General features: G+C 33.5%; 1 protein-coding gene across 2 annotated transcripts in view; it reads left to right on the top strand.

Annotated features, from left to right (window-relative positions):
- The window catches only part of LOC111147350 (membrane palmitoylated protein 6), a 66,394-nt gene that overhangs the window by 20,474 nt on the left and 26,196 nt on the right, over positions 1-19,724 (top strand). Inside the window, exons 3-6 of one of the 2 annotated variants that reach the window (XM_022503352.1) lie at positions 32-184; positions 936-1,163; positions 17,018-17,059; positions 18,534-18,665. In XM_022503352.1, the coding sequence (XP_022359060.1) occupies positions 32-184; positions 936-1,163; positions 17,018-17,059; positions 18,534-18,665 (555 nt within the window). The remainder of the gene's footprint in view (positions 1-31; positions 185-935; positions 1,164-17,017; positions 17,060-18,533; positions 18,666-19,724) is intronic. The other variant, XM_022503353.1, reaches the window with a different exon arrangement.

Raw genomic sequence — 19,724 nt, forward strand, 5'->3', positions numbered from 1 at the left:
AATAACCACAGGCTTTTTTGAATCCTTACAGTCACTCTTGGAGGCCCATGATATTGTGGCATCAAAATGTTATGATTCACCTCCGTCAAGCCCAGAAATGAATAATTCTTCTATCAATAATCAGTTATTACCGGTAGATGCCATTCGTATTCTTGGTATTCACAAAAGAGCTGGGGAGCCATTGGTGAGTAGATAAATCCGTGCCTTTTAAAATCTGAAATCTGACCTATTTGTGGCTCAATCATATCTTTTTTTCTTTTTCATAATTTGTATTATTATAAAAACTTCAATTCATGTTTATTTGTTTTATCAGTGCTTTTTGGCTTGTATAGAAATATACAACTGATGCTCTCTCATCTTAATATAGCATATAAAATTAAGCCAAAATAAAAAGTTTAGCTGAAATAGAGGCCTGAAGAAGCTGGCTAATGGGCAGCAAAAATTATAAAACATAACTACCCCATTTCTTCCTATATCCTTTGAAGAAATGAACTCAAGTTGCTTGCTAATGATAGTATCAAAACACAAAAGAAAGTTATTAAAAATTGAAGGCATGGTAGGAGTCTGTAAGTAGTGAAGTTTTCTATTCGATGCAAAAATTATTATTTTTCGGTCCTGACTATCAGAAAAAATGATAAGCTTAGAACAAGTTATCAGAATGCATAAATACTTTTTCTCCTCCTTTGAGCTTTTTATCCTGTGGAATGCAATTCCCTGAAAGTCCTGTTTTTATGAGGTAATATGTGTCATCACAGTTGCCTGTGGTCTAATGAGATTAAAATATTGAGACACGGGAGAGAACAGGGGGAAAGTAGGAACAATTAACTCATCTACTTTTAGAATTATTTTCTTACATATTCATATTAATGAATATTTAAGATTTCTTCCTAATAATCTAAAATCATTATTTTAGATAATTCTGTTATTTCCTTTAGGGTGTAACGTTTAGGGTTGAAAATAATGATCTGGTAATCGCCCGAATCCTTCACGGAGGAATGATAGATCGACAAGGTCTACTTCATGTGGGAGATATCATTAAAGAAGTCAATGGTCATGAAGTTGGAAACAATCCAAAGGAATTACAAGAATTATTGAAAAATATTAGTGGAAGTGTCACCCTAAAAATTTTACCAAGTTATAGAGATACCATAACCCCTCAACAGGTTAGTAATAAAATTCTTGGTAATATCAATAATACTTCTATTTCTTTAATCACATTGTTAGCTATAACTGCCACTTGTTCCTCTTTTGCTAAAGAAAATAGGAAAAAAACTATGATTTAAGTGCTCTGAATTGCCTTATTTTGTCATGGGTGAATTTTTGAATTTTTAAAACAATTAACACTGTCTTATTAAGAAGGAATAACAAAATGTCTTTGTGAATACTATGAACCTTAGCATTACAGTAACCTACAGCTAGGTATCTGAAAAATCATAAAGCCTTTTAGTCCTTAATCTAGCAAACACTTTTGGCACCTGTTATGTTCCAGGTATTATATTAGGCCCTGTGAGAGGATAAGAATATAGCTCTGAATACCTCTTACTTAGTGTTCATGTGATGGGCTGAATGGGGAATGAGGTCAGAAAGGGAGGATAGGTATATAGATTGAGAAAAATCTTGAATACCTGGATTGTACACATTTGGTCTGATTTTTATAACTAATTTTTAGGTAAAGTAGATTATTGAACAGGGTAATGTTCTAATGACAGTGATTATCTAGTTTCATCATGTTGAATGAATTTCCAATAGGAGAGAAGTGATATCCTTTAACCAGGAAGCAGAATTTTGGAGGTGTGAGGTGATTTCTGAGAGACAACTCTAAAAGAAGGTTAACACTGTTTGGATTCAAATACCAGTGCTACCACTTACTACCTTAGCCTCTCTGTGCTTCATTGTCTCATGTATATAGTTAAGGATAATATTTCTTTTCTCAGAGGGTGTTTCAAGGATTAAATGACTTAATTCACGTAAAGCTCTCTTAGCAGTGCCTGGCATATAGCACTTAAAAAGGAGCTGCTACTGTTGTTGTGATGGTGGTGATGAGGTAGTGATGGTATAATAGAATTGTAAGAAAGAAACGTAATAAAGTAATTGCAGAGAAGGATTTGGCAATCATGGTGGGAGTGTTGGAACTGAGGAGAGGGTTTAAAAGACCTATATAATGTAGAAATGGGAAAAAGGAATGTTTTAGATTGATACCTTTAATTCAACTTTGTTTCACAAATTTATCATTTCATGGGTAAGTGAAATTATAAAAGTTTCTACATAAGATGCTGCCAGTGATCTTTCAGTATCAGAACTTAAAAGTCTAGTTTTTATATTTCTATACAATTCTTTGAAATAACACATGTTGATCACTCTTTTACATTATTCTTTGAAGGATAGGGAAAAATATACACATTTCTTTTAAGTTTTTATTTTAATCACCTGGTGCTCAACATGGTAAGTGCACACCTTAATCCCTATCACCTGTTACACTCATCTCCCTACCCATCTCCCCTCTGGTAACCATCAATTTATTCTCTATATTTGAGTCTGTTTCTTGGTTTCTCTCTCTTTTTCCCTTTGCTTGTTTGTTTTGTTTCTTAAATTCCATATATGAGTGAAATCATGTGGCATTTGTCTTACTCTGACTGACTTATTTCACTTAGCATTATACTATACTCTAACTCCATCCATGCCATTGCAAATGGCAAATTTCTTTCTTTTTTATGGCTGAATAATATTTCACTATATATTTGTATATATGTGTATGTTTTTATGTATATTTATATGTGTGTGTATATATCCACACACATACATACCACATCTTCTTTACCCATTCATCAATCAGTGGACACTTGGGCTGCTTCCATATCTTGGCTATTGTGCATAATCCCTCTGTAAACATAGAGGTGCCTACATTCTTTGCATTGATGTTTTTGTATTCTTTGGGTAAATATCCACTAGTGCAATTGCTGTATCATAGAGTAGTTCTATTTTTAACTTTTTGAGAAACCTCCATACTGTTTTCCACAGTGATACACCAGTTTGCGTTCCTACCAATGGTGCAAGATGATTCCTTTTTTTCCCCACATCCTCATCAACACTTGTTACTTGTGTTTTTGATTTTAGCTGTTCTGACAGATGTCAGGTGCTATTTCATTATAGTTTTGATTTGCATTTCCCTGATGATGAATGATAGAGAGGATTTTTTCATGTGTCTTCTGGAGATCTCTATGTTTTCTTTGGAGAAATGTCTGTTCATTTTTTTAAATTGGATTATTTGGTTTTGGGGTGCCGAGTTTTATAAGTTCTTTATGTAATTTGAATACTAACCCTTTATTGGATATGCTATTTGCAGAATATCTTCTCCCATTCCATAGGTTGCCTTTTAGTTGTGTTGATGGTTTCCTTTGCTGTGCAGAAGTTTTTTATTTTGATGGAGTCCCAATAGTTCGCTTTTGTTTTCCTTGCCTTAGGGAACCTAACTAGAAAAAAGTTGTTATGACCAGTGTCATATGCTCTTTTCTAGGATGTTTATGGTTTCCTGTCTCACATTTAGGTCTTTAATCCATTTTAAGTTTATTTTTTGTGTACGGTATAAGAAAGTGGTCCAGTTTTCCCAACACCATTTGTTGAAGAGACTGTCTTTTTCCTGTTGGATATTCTTTCCTGGTTTGTTAAAGATTAATTGACCACATAATTGTGGATTTCTTTCAGGATTTTCTATCCTATCCTATTTATCTCTGCATCTGTTTTCGTGCCAGTACCATACCGCTTTGATTACTACACCTTTGTAATATAACATGAAGTCTAGAATTGTGATGCATTCAGCTTTGCTTTCCTCTTTCAAGATAAGTTTGCCTATTCAGGGTCTTTTATGGTTCCATAAAAATTTTTGGATTGATTGTTTTAGCTCTGTGAAAAGTACTGGTGGTATTTTGATAGGGATCGCTTTAAATGTGTAGATTGCTTTGGGTAGTATCGATATTTTAATAATGTTTGTTCTTCCAAAATGGGATCGGGAGGGAGACAAACTATAAGAGACTCTTAATGTCACAAAACAAACTGAGGGTGGCTGGGGGGAGGAGGGCAGGGAGAGGGTGGTGGGGTTATGGACATTGGGGAGGATATGTGATATGGTGAGTGCTGTGAAGTGTGTAAACCTGGCGATTCACAGACCTGTACCCCAGGAGCTAATAATACATTATATGTTTATAAAAAATAAAAATAACAATGTTTGTTCTTCCAATTCATGAGCATGGAATGTCCTTCCATTTCTTTATATCATCCTTAATTTCTTTCATCATTGTTTTATGGTTTTCAGAATTCTCTGGCTTGGTTTATTCCTAAGTATCTTATTAATTTTGGTGCAGTTGTACATGGAATTGTTCTCTTAATTTCTCTTTCTGTTGCTTCATTATTGGTGTGTAGAACTGCAACAGATTTATGTAGGTTGATATTGTATCCTGTCACTCTTCTGAATTTGTTAATCAGTTCCTGCAGGTTTTTGTTGGAGTCTTTTGGGTTTTCTTTATGTAGTATCATGTCATCTGCAAAGAGTGAAAGTTTGACTTCTTCCTTGGTGATTTTTAATGCCTTTTATTTCTTTTTGTTGTCCAATTGCTATGGCTAGGTTTTCCAGTACTATGTTGAATAAAGGTGCTGCGTTTTGTTCCTGACCCTAGGGGAAATCCTAGTTTTGATCCTTGTTTTATTCCTGACCCTAGGAGAAAGGCTCTCAGTTTGTCTCCAATGAAAATTATATTAGCTATGGTTTTTCATTAATGGCCTTTATTTTGTTGAGGTATGTTCCTTCCAAACCTGTTTTGTTGAGGATTTTTATCATGAATTGATGTTATACTTTGTTAAATGTTTTGTTCAGTGTCTGTTGAAATGATCATGTGGTTCTTATCCTTTCTTATTGATACAATGTGTCATGTTGACTGATTTGTGAATGTTGAACTATTTTTGCAATCAGTGTCTTTTGAAATGATCATGTGGTTCTTATCCTTTCTTATTGATACGATGTGTCATGTTGACTGATTTGTGAATGTTGAACTACATTTGCAGCCCAGGAATAAATCTCACTTGGTCATGGTGTATAATTTTACTAATGTATTGTTGGGTTTGATTTGCTGGTATTTTGATGAGAATATTTGCATTTATGTTCATCAGAGATCTTTTCTCTTTTTTTGTGATGTCTAATTTTGGTGTCAAGGAAATGCTGGCATTATAGAATGAATTTGGAAGTTTTCCTTCCTTTTCCCTTTTTTGGAATAGTTTGAGAAGAATAGATACTAACTCTTTTTTCAGTGTTTTGGCAGAATTTGCTTGTGAAACCATCTGGTCTTGGACTTTTGTTTGTTGGGAGTTTTTTAATTATTGATTCAGTTTTGTTGCTATTTCTTCCTGCTTCAGTTTTGGTCAGTTATATGTTTCTAGGAATTTATCCACTTCTAAGTTGTTCATTTTGTCAGCATGTAATTTTTCTTAATATTCTCTTGTAATTGTATTTTTGTGGGGTTTATTGTTATTTCTTCTCTCCCATTTTGATTTTATTTGGGTCCTTTCTCTTTCTTTCTTGGTAAGTCTGGCTGGGGGGTTATCAGTTTTATTGACTTTTGTTTTGTCTTGTTTTTAAGAGCTAACTCCTCGCTTCATTGATTGTTCTAGTGATTTTATTAGTTTCTCTATCATTTATTTTTGCTCTAATCCTTATTATTTTCTTCCTTTTTCTGGTTTTAGGTTTTGTTTGTTGTTCTTTTTCTATTTACTTTAGCTGTAAGGATTTGAGTTTTTCTTTCTTTTTTTTTTTTCTTAAAGATTTTATTTATTTATTTGTCAGAGAGAGAGAGGGAGAGAGAGCGAGCACAGGCAGACAGAATGGCAGGCAGAGGCAGAGGGAGAAGCAGGCTCCCTGACGAGCAAGGAGCCCGATGTGGGACTCGATCCCAGGACGCTGGGATCATGACCTGAGCCGAAGGCAGCTGCTTAACCAACTGAGCCACCCAGGCGTCCCTGAGGTTTTCTTTCTTGAGGTAGGCCTGTATTGCTCTAAACTTACCTCTTAGAAATGCTTTTGCTGCGTCCTAAAGGTTTTGTACATTATAATTTCATTTTTATTTGTTTTCATGTATTTTTAAATTTCTTTGATTTCCTGGTTAATCTATTCATTGTATCACGTTATTTAACCTCTGTGTATTTATAGTCTTTCCAGGTTTTTTCTTGTGGATGACTTCTGGTTTTATAATGGTATAGTCAGAAAAGATGTATGGTAGACTTTGATCTTTTTGAATTTGTTGAGGCTTGTTTTGTGGTCTAATATGTGATTGGTTCTGGAGAATATTCCCTGTACACTTGAATAGAATGTGTATTGTGGTATTTTAGGGTGGAATTTTCTGAATATATCTGTTAAATCCATCTGGTCCATTGTATCTCAAAGCTATTGTTTTCTTGTTGAGTTTCTGTTTTTTAGATGAGCCTTCCATTGATGTAAGTGGGGTGTTAAAGGCCCCTACTATTATTGTATTATTATCAATTACTTCCTTTATGTTTGTTATTAACTTTTTTATGTATTTGGGTACTCCCATGTTGGGTGCATAAATACTTAAAATTGTTTTATCTTTATGTTGAATTTTCTCTTGTATTACTACATTGTGCCCTTCTTTGTCTCTTGTTATAGTTTTTGTTTTAAAGTCTTTTGTCCAAAATAAATATTGCTACTGTGACTTTCTTCTGACATCCATTTGTGTGATAAATGTTTCTCTAACCCCTCAGTTTCAATTGGCAGGTGTTTTTTTGTCTAAAATAACTCTTGTAGGCAGCATTTAGATGGATCTTGTTTTTTTATCCATTCTGTCACCATATATCTTTTGATTGGAGTATTTAGGCCTTTTACATGTTAAGTAATTTATTGATAGATATGTATTTATTGCCATTTTATGGTTGTTTCTGAACATTTTCTCTGATCCTTTCTTGTCTTTCTGTCTTTCATGGTTTGCTGGTTGTCTTGATATATTTGGATTTCTTTCTCTTTATTCTTTGCATATTCAGTAGTGGTTTTTGATTTGTGGTTACTGTTAGGTTTGTATAGAACAGCTGCATATAGCAGTCTATATTAAATTCATAATTGTTTATGTTTGACTCCATTCTTTACTTTTCTCCTACCCATGTTTTAGGTATATAGTGTCATAATTTGCATCTTTTTATTTTGTGAGTTCCTTGACTGGTTTTTCACAGAAATACTTATTTTTACTGCTTTTGTGTTTTCTACCTTCATACTGTCATTTTTGGTCTTTCCACTCAAAAAATTCCCTTTAATTTTTCTTGCAGGGTAGGTTTGGTGGTCATGAACTCCTTTAGTTTTTGTTTGACTGGGAAAATCTATCTCTCCTTCTATTCTGAATTATAGCCTTGCTGCAGGTTTTTCCCATTCAGCACTTTGAATATATCATGACACTCCTTTCTGGCTTGGAAAGTTTCGGCTGAAAAATTCACTGATAGCCTCGTGGGGTTTCCTTCATATGTAACTGTCTTCTTTGGTCCCATTGCTCTCTATATTTTTTCTTTATAACTTTATTTTTCCATTTTAATTACAGTGTGTCTTCTTGTCTTCTGCTTTGGTTGATTTTGTGGGGGTTCTCTGTGCCTTCTAGATCTGGATATCTCTTTCCTTTCCTGGACTAGAGAAGTTTTCAGCTATTATTTCTCCTGATAAATTCTCTGCCCCCTTTTCTCTCTCTCCTTCTTCTGGGATTCCTATAATATGAATATTACTACATTGATGGAGTCACTGAGTTCCCTAAGTCTATTCTCATTTTGCATAATTCTTTTCTCTCTTTTTGTTCAGCATAATTACTTTCCATTACTCTGTCTCTAGGTCATTAATTCATTCCTTATTTCTTCCAGCCTGCTTTTCATTCCATCAGGCATATTTTTTACTTTGTTTATTAAGTCCTTTATCTCTACTCTATCTTTTTTTTATTTTATTTTATTTATTTGACAGAGAGAGAGACCACAAGGAGGCAGAGAGGCAGGCAGAGAGAGAGGGAGAAGCAGGCTCCCCGCCATGCAGAGAGCCCAATGCGGGGCTTGATCGCAGGACCCTGAGACCATGACCTGAGCCGAAGGCAGAGGCTTAACGCACTGAGCCACCCAGGCGCCCTTACTCTGTCTCTATCTTAATGGTCTCACTGATGTCCTCCACTCTCTTCTCAAGTCCATTGAGTATCCTTGTGATCATTGCTTAAAATTCTTTATCAAGCACATTACTTAAATCTGTTTCACTTAGCTCTCCTGCTGTGGCTTTGTCTTGTTCTTTCATTTGGTACGGGTTCCTCTGTCTTCTCATTTTGTGCCTGTTTCTCTGTGTTAGGAAAGTTAACTACATCTCTTATTCTTTGAGGGTAATGCCTTTATGAAGAAGAGGGCCTGTAGAATCCTGCAGTGCAGTGTCCCCTGTTCCCCAGCTCCAAGAAAAGAATCAGGAAAGAAAAGGTATTCAAAATTAGACATTTCACATCACTATTACCTCTAAGACCTCCTATATTTCTCAAGTGGCACATTTTCATTTGGACTTGAATAGATTGGAAAAGTAGAACTTAAGATTTTTTTTAAATTATGTGTTAGCTGTGATAATTAGGAAGATTTTTTCCCCCCTGTGGTTTAAACCAGAATTCGTACCAGTTTACCAAGGCTATCATGAACTTCTACAGGCAAGGTATTTTCATAATACTGATATGTTACATGTTAGCACTTTGGCTCAAATACCTTTCTAGATTCTGCACCCAGTGAACTGGTCTGAATAGCATAAGATGCTAGGATCTTTAGCCCTCTCAGGCTTAAATTTATTCCCATCCCATACCTTCTCAAATTCTTTAATTTAGCCTTTAGAACTGGGAGAAAAGATTTAAATGGGTTAGGAGAGGTCATCTAAGCCTGAGGCAGTTCTTAGGCCTATCTATCATAAAAAAGAAAAGAGATTATAACAGGAAAATTTCCAAAGGTGAGTCAAAACATGTCTAAATTGGGTTATTTTTTAAAGTGAGGAAATTATTACTAATTATGTTGGAATAATAGGCCTAAACAATGCCTGTCCTGGACAAACTATGGTCATTTTCCTAGGAGAAGCTGTGGGGAGGCAAGGGCATTTGACCTCTTCAGCTCTTTCACTGGAAGCTCTACCATATAGTTCTAGTGTGCCTATCTTAACTCCCTCTGGACTGCTAGGAGAGCAGAAGGGAGCCAGGAGCTCTCCCTGCCAGGTGGTGTTTCTCAAAACATGATCAGTAGATATTTTTATCAGAATAATTTGAAGTGCTTATTAAAAATCAAAATTTTTCATGAGATCTAAGAATCTATCATTTTAAATTAGAGACCAATGTAAATTAGAAGTTGTAGCTAATTCTGAGGTTTTTCAACTTACATAATGGTTTAGTTTCCAAAGGCTGTTCATAATTCCATTAGTTCATTAAGGTCAAACTGATGGGAATTCTCTTACTCATTTTTAAGGCCACCATGATGTAGATACCAAAAATATTTTAAGAAAAGAAATTACAGTTCCATATGCATTTGAAAATTCTTAACAAAATAATAGCAAATGAAATTTAATGATATATAAAGGGAATAACAGGACATGTTCAAGTTGGATTTTTCCCATGGGTGCTAGGGTGGTTTCATATTGGAAATAAGTGTGAAACCAAACACATTAACAGATTTAAAAAAAGAAACCTCAGTAAAGAATTTGATGAAATTCAATACATAGTTATGATTTAAAAAAAGATTAATAAATCAAGAACAGAGGGAGACTCCTTATGCTTATTTAAAAACAAAAACAAAAACTAAAGACAACATTATCCTGAATAGTTGAATATTAGAATCATTCTCTTTAACATCAGGAACTGGACCCTCAGGTAGTCTGCCTAAGACTTAAGTACAACCCCACTCCCCCAGAAAGCCTCATTTCCATTCCAACAAGATTAAAGAACCTACCATAAACTGAGAGAAACTTGCCAAACTTCAGGCGTAATTGTGCATTGGTTTAAAAAAAAAAAACTGCCCTGAGAATGGTACATAGAGTAACAGATGATACAACAAATATCTGTTATAGTAAGTGATAAAAATTTTCAGTTCTCCTTAAAGAAACCAAGAATAAGCAGTATCTCTGATATTAAAGAGGTAAGTGTATTTGCAAACTAGGGAATGGTTATCTACTTACTTTAACAATCCTAATGCTCAGATGCCTCTGGCAGCAAACACTTTTACCATTACCAGCCATGCTGAGACACAGCCCCTGACAGAAATGCCACCTGGCTTCTTAGACCAACTTGGTGCTGAGAAGCTTAAGGACACTAGCAGAAGCTGGATGGAAAAGCACCACTTGCTCCTGGGGAGAAGGGTGATCTTGTTCAGGGTTTTGATGAGGCCTCCAATAATTAGGCAAATAATTGACTAGATTTATTTTTTAAATAATAAAACTTCAATAATTTTGACTGCTTAAAAAATTTTGTTTATGGCAAATATATAGAATGATGAAATATAGAAACCTATAATTTAAATTCTGAGGACTTTGGACTCTGCTGCTTTTTAATTATTGCCTATACACAATTATTTGTTTGTAGTTAGTTAAGCCAAAGAAGCCACAATATAAAGTTTAAAAGAAGAGTTAATAAAGTCCTTGCCTAGTTACAAAAAGTAAGAACTAGAGAAGGATGTTCAGTAACACCATTGCAATTTAGTATCTTACTGAAAGTTTCATAAGCACAAAAAGACAAATTATAGAAGCAAAAAGTTCAGAAAGGAGAAAATTACTATTTTCAAATAATATTTTTAGCATAGAATGCCCCCAAATCTATAAATTAATAGAAATGAGTTTAGCAAGATATTTGAAACTAAGATTAATATACAGAAGTCAGTTGCATTTCTGTATGTCATCAACAAACATCAAGATATATAACCAAGACAAACATCATTTACAGTAGTCAGAGAATGTCACATTTATGTTTAGAAATCTAACAAAAAGATTCAAGTCCTCTACAAACACACACACACCCCTATACACACTGTGATGAAGATCTTAATAGATATGTCATGTTCGTGGAGAAGAAGACAATATTGTGGTGTCCCGTTTTCCTCAAATTGACTTTTAGATTCAACAAAATTCCAGTAAGATTTTTCATAGTATTTGATAGGATGAATATCCCACAGTAATGAAAAACAGAAAAACAGTAATGGGGCATTCCTAATATGTAGGAATTAAGATACCATCATGGTATTGCCATAAGAGCAGATAGAATGATTAATAGAGTTCAGAAAGAGTGCTAACACATATACTGTTTTGATAAGATGATATATCTTTCATGGAGAAGAGGAGAGACTATTCAATGAATGAAACTGGTTATTAATGGGGATAACATGAAGTTGTGTTTCTGTTTCTCTTCACATATACAAATCAAGTTAGAAGAATCAGTCAGTGAACAAATGAAGAGATATTAAAAATGACTGGATTACCATTTATAACATTCAATTGGCAAAAAGTGTACATGTGACTTTAAGGTATCTCTTTTACACTGCTGGTGGCAGTGTAAATTGGTATAACCACATGGGGTGGTGGGTGGAGTTTAGCATTATCAGAGTTGAGTGTTCACGTATACTGGAGTAATTTCCTAGAGCAGTTCATAGGTATGTACAGCCAGAAATATATTAACAAGCATGTAAATTCCAAAAGATTGTATGCTATGATGTGATATAATTTTTTACGTTTAAAAAATCTAAATGCATACTTTTAAAGAATGTGTATAACTGCACAGTGAAACTATACTGAAGGATACCAAAGAGTTAATGAATACAATATTCAGGGTAAGGGTTACCTTAGCTGGGGAAGTCAGGGTGATGGAATGGAATGAGAGCAGGAGGACCACTTAAGATTCTAGCCTCTGTTTTGGGTACAAGTTTATGGCTGTTTATCAGGTTTTTAAAAGGAATAAAATAAAAATAGGCTTTGCATGAACCAGTGACTTAAGTGTGATATAAATTACGAATTATTAGTATAATTCTGAATAATTTAATAGTTTTTTACAATAAACTCTTTGACAGAAACTTAAATTTGTGGCCCACAGATGGATGTTTACCAAATAGGAGTATGAATTGCCCCTCAAAGCTTTTTTAATTAGCAATAATCGCGCCTCGGATAAACCTCATTGGCTTCGATACTGCCACTGCGCAAAGCTTCAAAGCTTTTTTAAACAAATATATTCTAGACTCCCTGCTGATTGTGTGTGTGACTGCATTTAACTGAGTAGGCTGAGTTCATAAACTTTGAAAATCTTTAGAAGAAAAACATCCTTCCTTAATCATCTCTGCTATTGTCACAGTGAACTTCATAGCAACTATGATCACTGCATTCACCACGTTGTCACTTGCTCTAATTGCAAATTTGAATAGACCTGAAAATATGTGTTGAGACTGAGGGTGCATAAAGAACACTTGCACTATGTTCAGACAACATATTTCCAAATTTCGAACCACCTTCTGATTTAACATAAAGATTATGGTAGGGCTATTTCTAAAGCCATTTCATCCATTTGATTTCTTTTCTCTTACTAATTATTATCCTTTAATAGGCCCAGCATAGTCCTGTATAATATTTTATTTTTTCAGTACTTCTAAAATTTTTATATTTACTTTTAAAAAATACTCTTGAGAAGAAGCTTATATAAATAGCATATATTTAAAGTGTTCAATTTGATAAATGTAGATATATGTACCTGTGAAACTAACAACATAATCAAGACAACATATATATCTAGCGCCTCCAGAATTTTCTTTGTATCCATTTATAATTCTTCCTTCCTTCTTCCTCCCCCCACCCTGCATTCCAGGCAACCACTGCTCTGCTTTCTGTCACTATAGTTTAGTTTACATTTTCCTTATTTTTATATAAATGGAAGCATACAACATGAATCACCTTTGCTGGGTTTTTTTGCTTTGTTTTGTTTTTTTAATCTGTCTTCTTTCAGCATAATTCTTTTGGGATTTATCCATCTTTTTATGTGTATCAGCAGTTGATTCCTTTGTGTTGATGAGTAGTATTCCATTGCTTGGCTATACCATAGTTTGTTTATCCATTAACTGGCTGATGAACATTTTTGTTATTTCCACTTTGGGGCTATTATAAATAAAGATGCCGTGGACATTTACATGTAAGTCCCTTGGGTGAAAACCTAGGAACTGAAGGATTGGGTCATGGTAGGTCTATGTTGAACTTTCAGAGAAGTGGCTGAACTATTTCCAGAAATGGTTTTACCAGTGTACTTTCACCACAGCATTTTGAGAGTTTCAATTACTCTACATCTTCACCAACATTTGGTATGGTCAGTCCTTATAATTTTAGATACCCATATAGGTGTGTAGTGATAACTCAATATGATATTAATTTGCATTTCCCTGATGACTATTTAATATTGAGTATCTTTTCTTGTGTTTGTGTGTGTGTGTGTGTGTGTGTGTGTGTGTGTGTGTGTATTTTTTTTAAGTCTGTTTTGGTGATTGTCTTAAAATCTTAACAATTTTTTATTAAGATTTTTCTTAATTTAGGTTTGAGAGTTCTTTATGTATTTTGAATACAACTACTTTTTTTTAAAGAATTTATTTATTTATTTGACAGAGATCACAAGTAGGCAGAGAGGCAGGCAGAAAGAGAGAGGGAAGCAGGCTCGCCGCTGAACAGAGAGCCCGATGCAGGGCTCGATCCCAGGACCCTGGGATCATGACCTGAGCCAAAGGCAGAGGCTTTAACTCACTGAGCCACCCAGGCGCCCCTGAATACAACTACTTTATCAGAATTATGATTTGTAAGGATTTCCTCACAGTGAAAAGGCTTGTCTTTTCATTCTGTTAACTGTGTAATACAAAGAGCAGAAGTTCTTAATTTTGATGAAGTCCAATTTTTCCATGTTTATCTTTTACAGATCATGCTTGTATTATTCTGTGTAAAATATTGTTGCATAACCTAAGGTCATAAAGATTTTCTTTGATATTTTTTCTGAAAGTTGTATAGTTTTATGCTTTATATCTAGCAATAGGATTCATTCAGTGTATGAGTTTTTGTATAGGTTTAAGATATGGACAAATGGGGGTTGGCATATAGATAAACAATTTTCCAGCCCCATTTGTTGAAAAGACTATTTCTTTCATCAAATTTGGAAACATTTTGACTATTACCTCTTCAGATTATTTTTCTGTTCCCATTTCTTCTCTCCTTTGGTGACATCATTTCTGCATATATTAGGCTTCTTGAAATTGTCCCATTTCTCAGTGATTCTCTTCATTTAAATCTTAATACTTCCCTGTTTTTTATCTTAGTTTCTATTGCTGTATCTTCAAGTTTATTTTCTTCAATGTCTAATCTGTTCGTCACTTCTGGTGTACTTTTTCCATTTTATTTTGGTTTTCATCTCTAGAAATCTAAATTGAGTCTTCCTTTTTTTTTTTTTTTTTATCTGCCATGTTTCTACCTAACATGCCTAGTCCTTCCTCTAGTTTCTTGAACCTAAGAATACAATATGTAAAGTTAAAATAACTATTTTAATGTCCTTCTCTGCTAATTTGATTATGTTTATCATTTCTGGATCATTCTTAATTGATTTTTCTCCACAACTGTAAATTATATTATTTTTGATTGGTTGTTAGACATGAATTTTACCTTGTTGAAAGCTGGATATTTTTGTTTCTTTAGAAAATTTTTAAACTTTGTTCTAGAATACTTCAGTTACTTGGGAACAGTTTGATCCTTTCAGATCAAGTCTGGGGCATAATCCTTCCATCTACTCAGTGCCTCATGAATTATGAGATTTTTCCACTCACCTTGATGAGAAAAGAAATTATTTCTGACCCTGTATGACTTGCTGATATTGCTTCTTATCATGCAGGTTCTTTACCTGACTTTGAGTAGTTTTGTTATATCCATGCACTGATCAGTACTCTCCTGAAGACTGGAGGGAGTGCTCTGCAGTTCTTGAGTATGCAACCCTTTCCTCACTGATTATTCTGTTCTGTACGCTGCAGCCACCTTGATCTCCCAGGTCGCCCAGCTCATCTCCTCAACTTGGAGACCACACAGGCTCTACTAAGATTCTTCCTTTCTGAGTTGCAATCTGGGAACTTTCTCTGTGCAGTTAGCAGGGTCAACTGAATAGTTCATCTTGTTTGTTTCCATTTTTTAGGGATCACTGACTTCATTGCTTGATGTCTTAAAAAATGTTTTGTCAAATTTTGTCCAATATTTTAGTTGTTTCAGGTTGCACAGTCCTTTATTGGTTCATCTTATTCAGAGTGTGAGTCATTTTATCTTATTTTTATTACCATGAGAATTTAATTTTTAAATAGGTGAATCATTCCAATGGTCAAAATTCAAGAAATATAAATAGGTATTCAATTGAAATCTCTCATGATCCACTATAAGCCTAGTCCTCACTCCCCGTAAGAAACCATGCTATTAGTTTATCTTTCTATCATTCATGTGCAAGTAAGTAAAAATTACATATTATTATTCCTGTTCTACCTCCTTTTCAATGAAAAGGTTACATAGTATATACACTACTTGGTTTTTTCACTTAACCATGTATCTTTTGGATGTTTCCTTATTGGTACATAGACTACTTCTTGACATCATCACCACCTCCCCACCCTTTTTAATAGCTGCATAGTATTATATCATGTATTATTGTATTATATAATACAATGTATTATATAATACTATTATATCATAGTATTATATCATCATTTATTTAACCAGTTCCCTATTATTAAACAATTAGGTTGCTTTCGATCTTCTGCTACTAGGACTAATTTAGTAGTTAATAGTCCTGTACATAAGACATTTTACATATGTCTGAGCAGCATTGCTGCTTAATACATTCCCAGAGGTGGATTATTAGGTGAGAAGATTTTTACATTTGTAATTTAATAGCTATTGTCAAATTGTTCTCCCAAGGGATTGAGCCAGATCCTCCACTAACCTGTTAGGAAAGTGCCTATTGGCTCAAAGTCTTATCCATAGAATTCTACCAAATATTTGGATTTCTGCTAATCCAGCAGGAAGAAAATGTTGTTATAATATAGTTTTAATTCATATTTCTATTCTGAGTGACATTGAACATTTCTTGTGTTTAAAAGCCATTTGTACTTCCCATTCTCTGTTCCGTCTACTTTAGATTGTCAGTTGTTCAGTTTTTCTTTTAGTGATAAGAATATGAGATTGAATATTTTAGTAGTGTTTAATAACTTCTTAATAATGAATTGTAAACATCCATAGCCTATTAGTAAAACATTTTACAATATACTTAATAAAATAAAATATAATGATATTAAATTTGATCATAACTCTAATGACTTTCACATCATTACAAAATCTTCAGATCAAAGGTTGGGTTAATTGATTTTTCAGACAGATTTTTAAAAGTCAAAGTAAAACCAGGCTAATCTGAGTTTTTGAGCATTAGAATGTTCTAAAAGTAGTTTAATAAGTGAAATAATAAGAATTGTTCCCTCTAGAAATGTTTTACATTTGAGAGATATGTTTTGTTCCACAAATAATGACATTTCCAAAACAGTTTGATGGGAGCAGGGGAATAATTATTTAAAATTTAGACTACTTCAGAAAATCCGGATTTATGGCTACAAAATGTATGTTGTCCCACAGATAAGAATGATAAACACATTCCTGGTTAGATGACAGGATGCTCTTATTATTCATTTGGTGCAGCTTTCTTGAGAAGTAAAGAGTATTCAAGTATTTTTTTAAAACTTTGCATACCCATCCTTTTTCTCTGCCTCATCACAAACACTTTGACCTTTTTGCTTCTATCGTTTGTAATTTTCAGGTGTTACACCCTATGAACAATTAATGAGGGAAGTAGTTACTTTACCAAATGAGTGAAGTAATAAAATGGGCCAGTAGTTTGTTTATGTTTTGTTAATTTATTATCAATTTAAAAGTCTGGCTTTATTTATGCAATGAAAAATATATTTTTAGAGTTGCATCAGTATGGAGAGGCATCCAGCACACGTCCGTCAGGTATGATGTCATTCCAGGACATTCTTTGGTACTCCGTTTTTCCGTCTTACCAGCCAACTAAATTTACCTTGATTAAATAATAATTTGGGTTTTCTTTTTCCATTACCAAAACATTGAGCTGCATGCCATTTTCAAGTTAGCCAGTTGTCACATTTTAGCAATCTTAATATTGTTTGTATGCTTGCTTTTTAGATGTTTCTAAATTTTTATATTAAAAAAATTGGCTTACTGATTTTTTAGATAATACTTAGCCTTTCCAAAGTTATTGAAAATGTTCTGAATGCTTTCTACCAAAATCATGTAATTGTAAATAACTAAAATTTTGTCACATGTTCCCAAATTAGTTACTTTTAAATTATTATTTTAATATGCATCCATCACATTGTGTTTTACCACACTAATAATATAATGTATCTGCTGTGTTACTTGAATATCTTCTTGGTTACATTTATAAAGTATGATAACAATGTTATTTTGACTAATTTTGTGCTTTTCTGCTTGTTAAAGTTCACCTGCTGATTAATGCCAAGTCAGTTCTTCAGTAGACAAAGTTTGTATTTTTATAAATATGCATGAAAAAGCTTTTTTAAGAAAGTAATCTGAACTTGCCATCAAATACTGAAAATACTTAACTTATTAGGATTTACATTGAAGTGAATAAGCAGAATATTCTAGTTATTGGATCCAGTTATTGGATCAGTTATTGGAGATAACTAATAGTGGTAACTTACTGGCATACTTTTATTAACAAAACATATTTAAAAGAAGTTTGTATAGTTTAGTGACTTTAAATTGAGAAATAGTTTCAAGGTCTTTTCAGTGTTTTTCTTACAGTTAATTTAATGTTAGTTATTTAGATCAAAGCAAAATGATTTCAGAAAAGTATTTTCCACACAAATTTTGGTCAGTGTAAATCTGTGATTATAAAACATATGTTACCAGTGATGAAAATTAGGTTTTTAATTTTTTTTTTTTTTTAAGCTACTAAATATATTTCAGGTCTGACTTCAACATCAATTTTCATTGTTTAATTTTGATTTCTGGGCTCTTTCAAAAAGCAACCTCCCCCCCAAAAAAGTCCTGTTATATCTGAAATATATGCCTTAAATCAGCTGCATATATTGTTGCTGGGTATTAATCAGAAAGTGTCATTTAATTGAACAAAAATTATGCAGAGTTAGAAATCATGTGAAAAGATGGGGAGAAAGTATAAGAATGGTGGAGTAAAATGATTATCAAACTGTTGGTTTAAGATTAGACATTAATGTAGAAACAAAGTTTTAATTGTAGTACTAATATTTTCTTTTCTGATGCCAAATTATGCATAATAATTGATTTTTATTTGAGTGGGACAAGGTCCTTATTTGAAGTACTAAATAAATTCTCAATTATAATTAACAATTTGAAAAAGATTTTAAAAATCTAGTGACAAATGCTACATCCATACTACTTTAAATTGTGCTGTGTGTTTTAGGTATTTGTGAAATGTCATTTTGATTATAATCCATACAATGATAATCTGATACCCTGCAAAGAAGCAGGATTGAAGTTTTCAAAAGGAGAAATTCTTCAAATTGTAAACAGAGAAGATCCAAACTGGTGGCAGGTTAGTATGCTTCTCATAATTTCCACAACTGCTTTTTTGTTTTCAATCTTAGATCTGGCCGATATTATTCAAGAAGGTATTAGCATTTGTTCCAATGATTTTTCCTACCTGGACAGCTCCAGCTTCATGGCTGCTCATTTTGTGGACAGAAAAGATCAAATTGAGAGGGACTTTGTGAGTAGCTGTTACTAAATGCAAAATTAACTAGCCTGTGGAGATACTCCATTGGTTTAAGGATTAGAATAGTTGGTTCTTCCACATGAGTGTTTGTAATAAAATATAGTATTGGTCAAGAACAACTTACTTGGGGTCATCCCTTCTCAATGTTTATTGTTTTAACTAGAAGTCTTTTACTATGTGTGTAGTAGTGTCTTTCTCTGTTGTCTCCTCTCCCTCTATATACATTCATGGCAAAAAAAACAAATTTCTTAAGCTCTTAAATTTGTTTCCCTACCTCTCCTCAGTTACTTAGAAATGAAAGTTTAGCTTATGATTAGTGTTAGTTGGTCTTGGATTAAAATATGTGTATATGAAAAGGGATTTTGTTATCACCATATTTTCCCCTACTACAGCTTTTAGAAATCTCTAGCAGCAGATTAAGTCTGATTTTGTAATTGTTTACACTGTCCAATACCAACAGTATTCAGAGCTGGAGAAACTGACAAGTCAGAAAGTCTAAAATTCCTTAAACTATCAGAACAAGTGATTAAAAAGGAAGGTGTACGAGGAAAGGACCCAGGACCTAGCACTATAAACTCTAAATTAAATGGAGATACTAGTAACTCACATTTGCTCTGTTAAGTTATATTGATTGATTTCTAAGGGGGAGTGAATAACAAGAGTGAAAATAGTCTTACTAATGTGTCCTTAAATTTAAATGAAGACGTTATTATATACAAGTGCATTATGCAGTGAGAGAACTAAAACGTAAGTAAGTTTAAAAGAATCCATGAGATCTAGACGTTTCCACTGAATTTCTTAGAACTCTCTTCAAAAAACACTTTCTGTTTTCTTTATTGAACTTTTCCAGGAAATCTTTCTTTTCTACCCCTTTCTGTG

This window comes from Enhydra lutris, unplaced genomic scaffold (genome assembly GCF_002288905.1).
Source record: "Enhydra lutris kenyoni isolate GAN:26980312 unplaced genomic scaffold, ASM228890v2 scaffoldscaffold16, whole genome shotgun sequence".
NCBI classification, from domain to species: domain Eukaryota; kingdom Metazoa; phylum Chordata; class Mammalia; order Carnivora; family Mustelidae; genus Enhydra; species Enhydra lutris.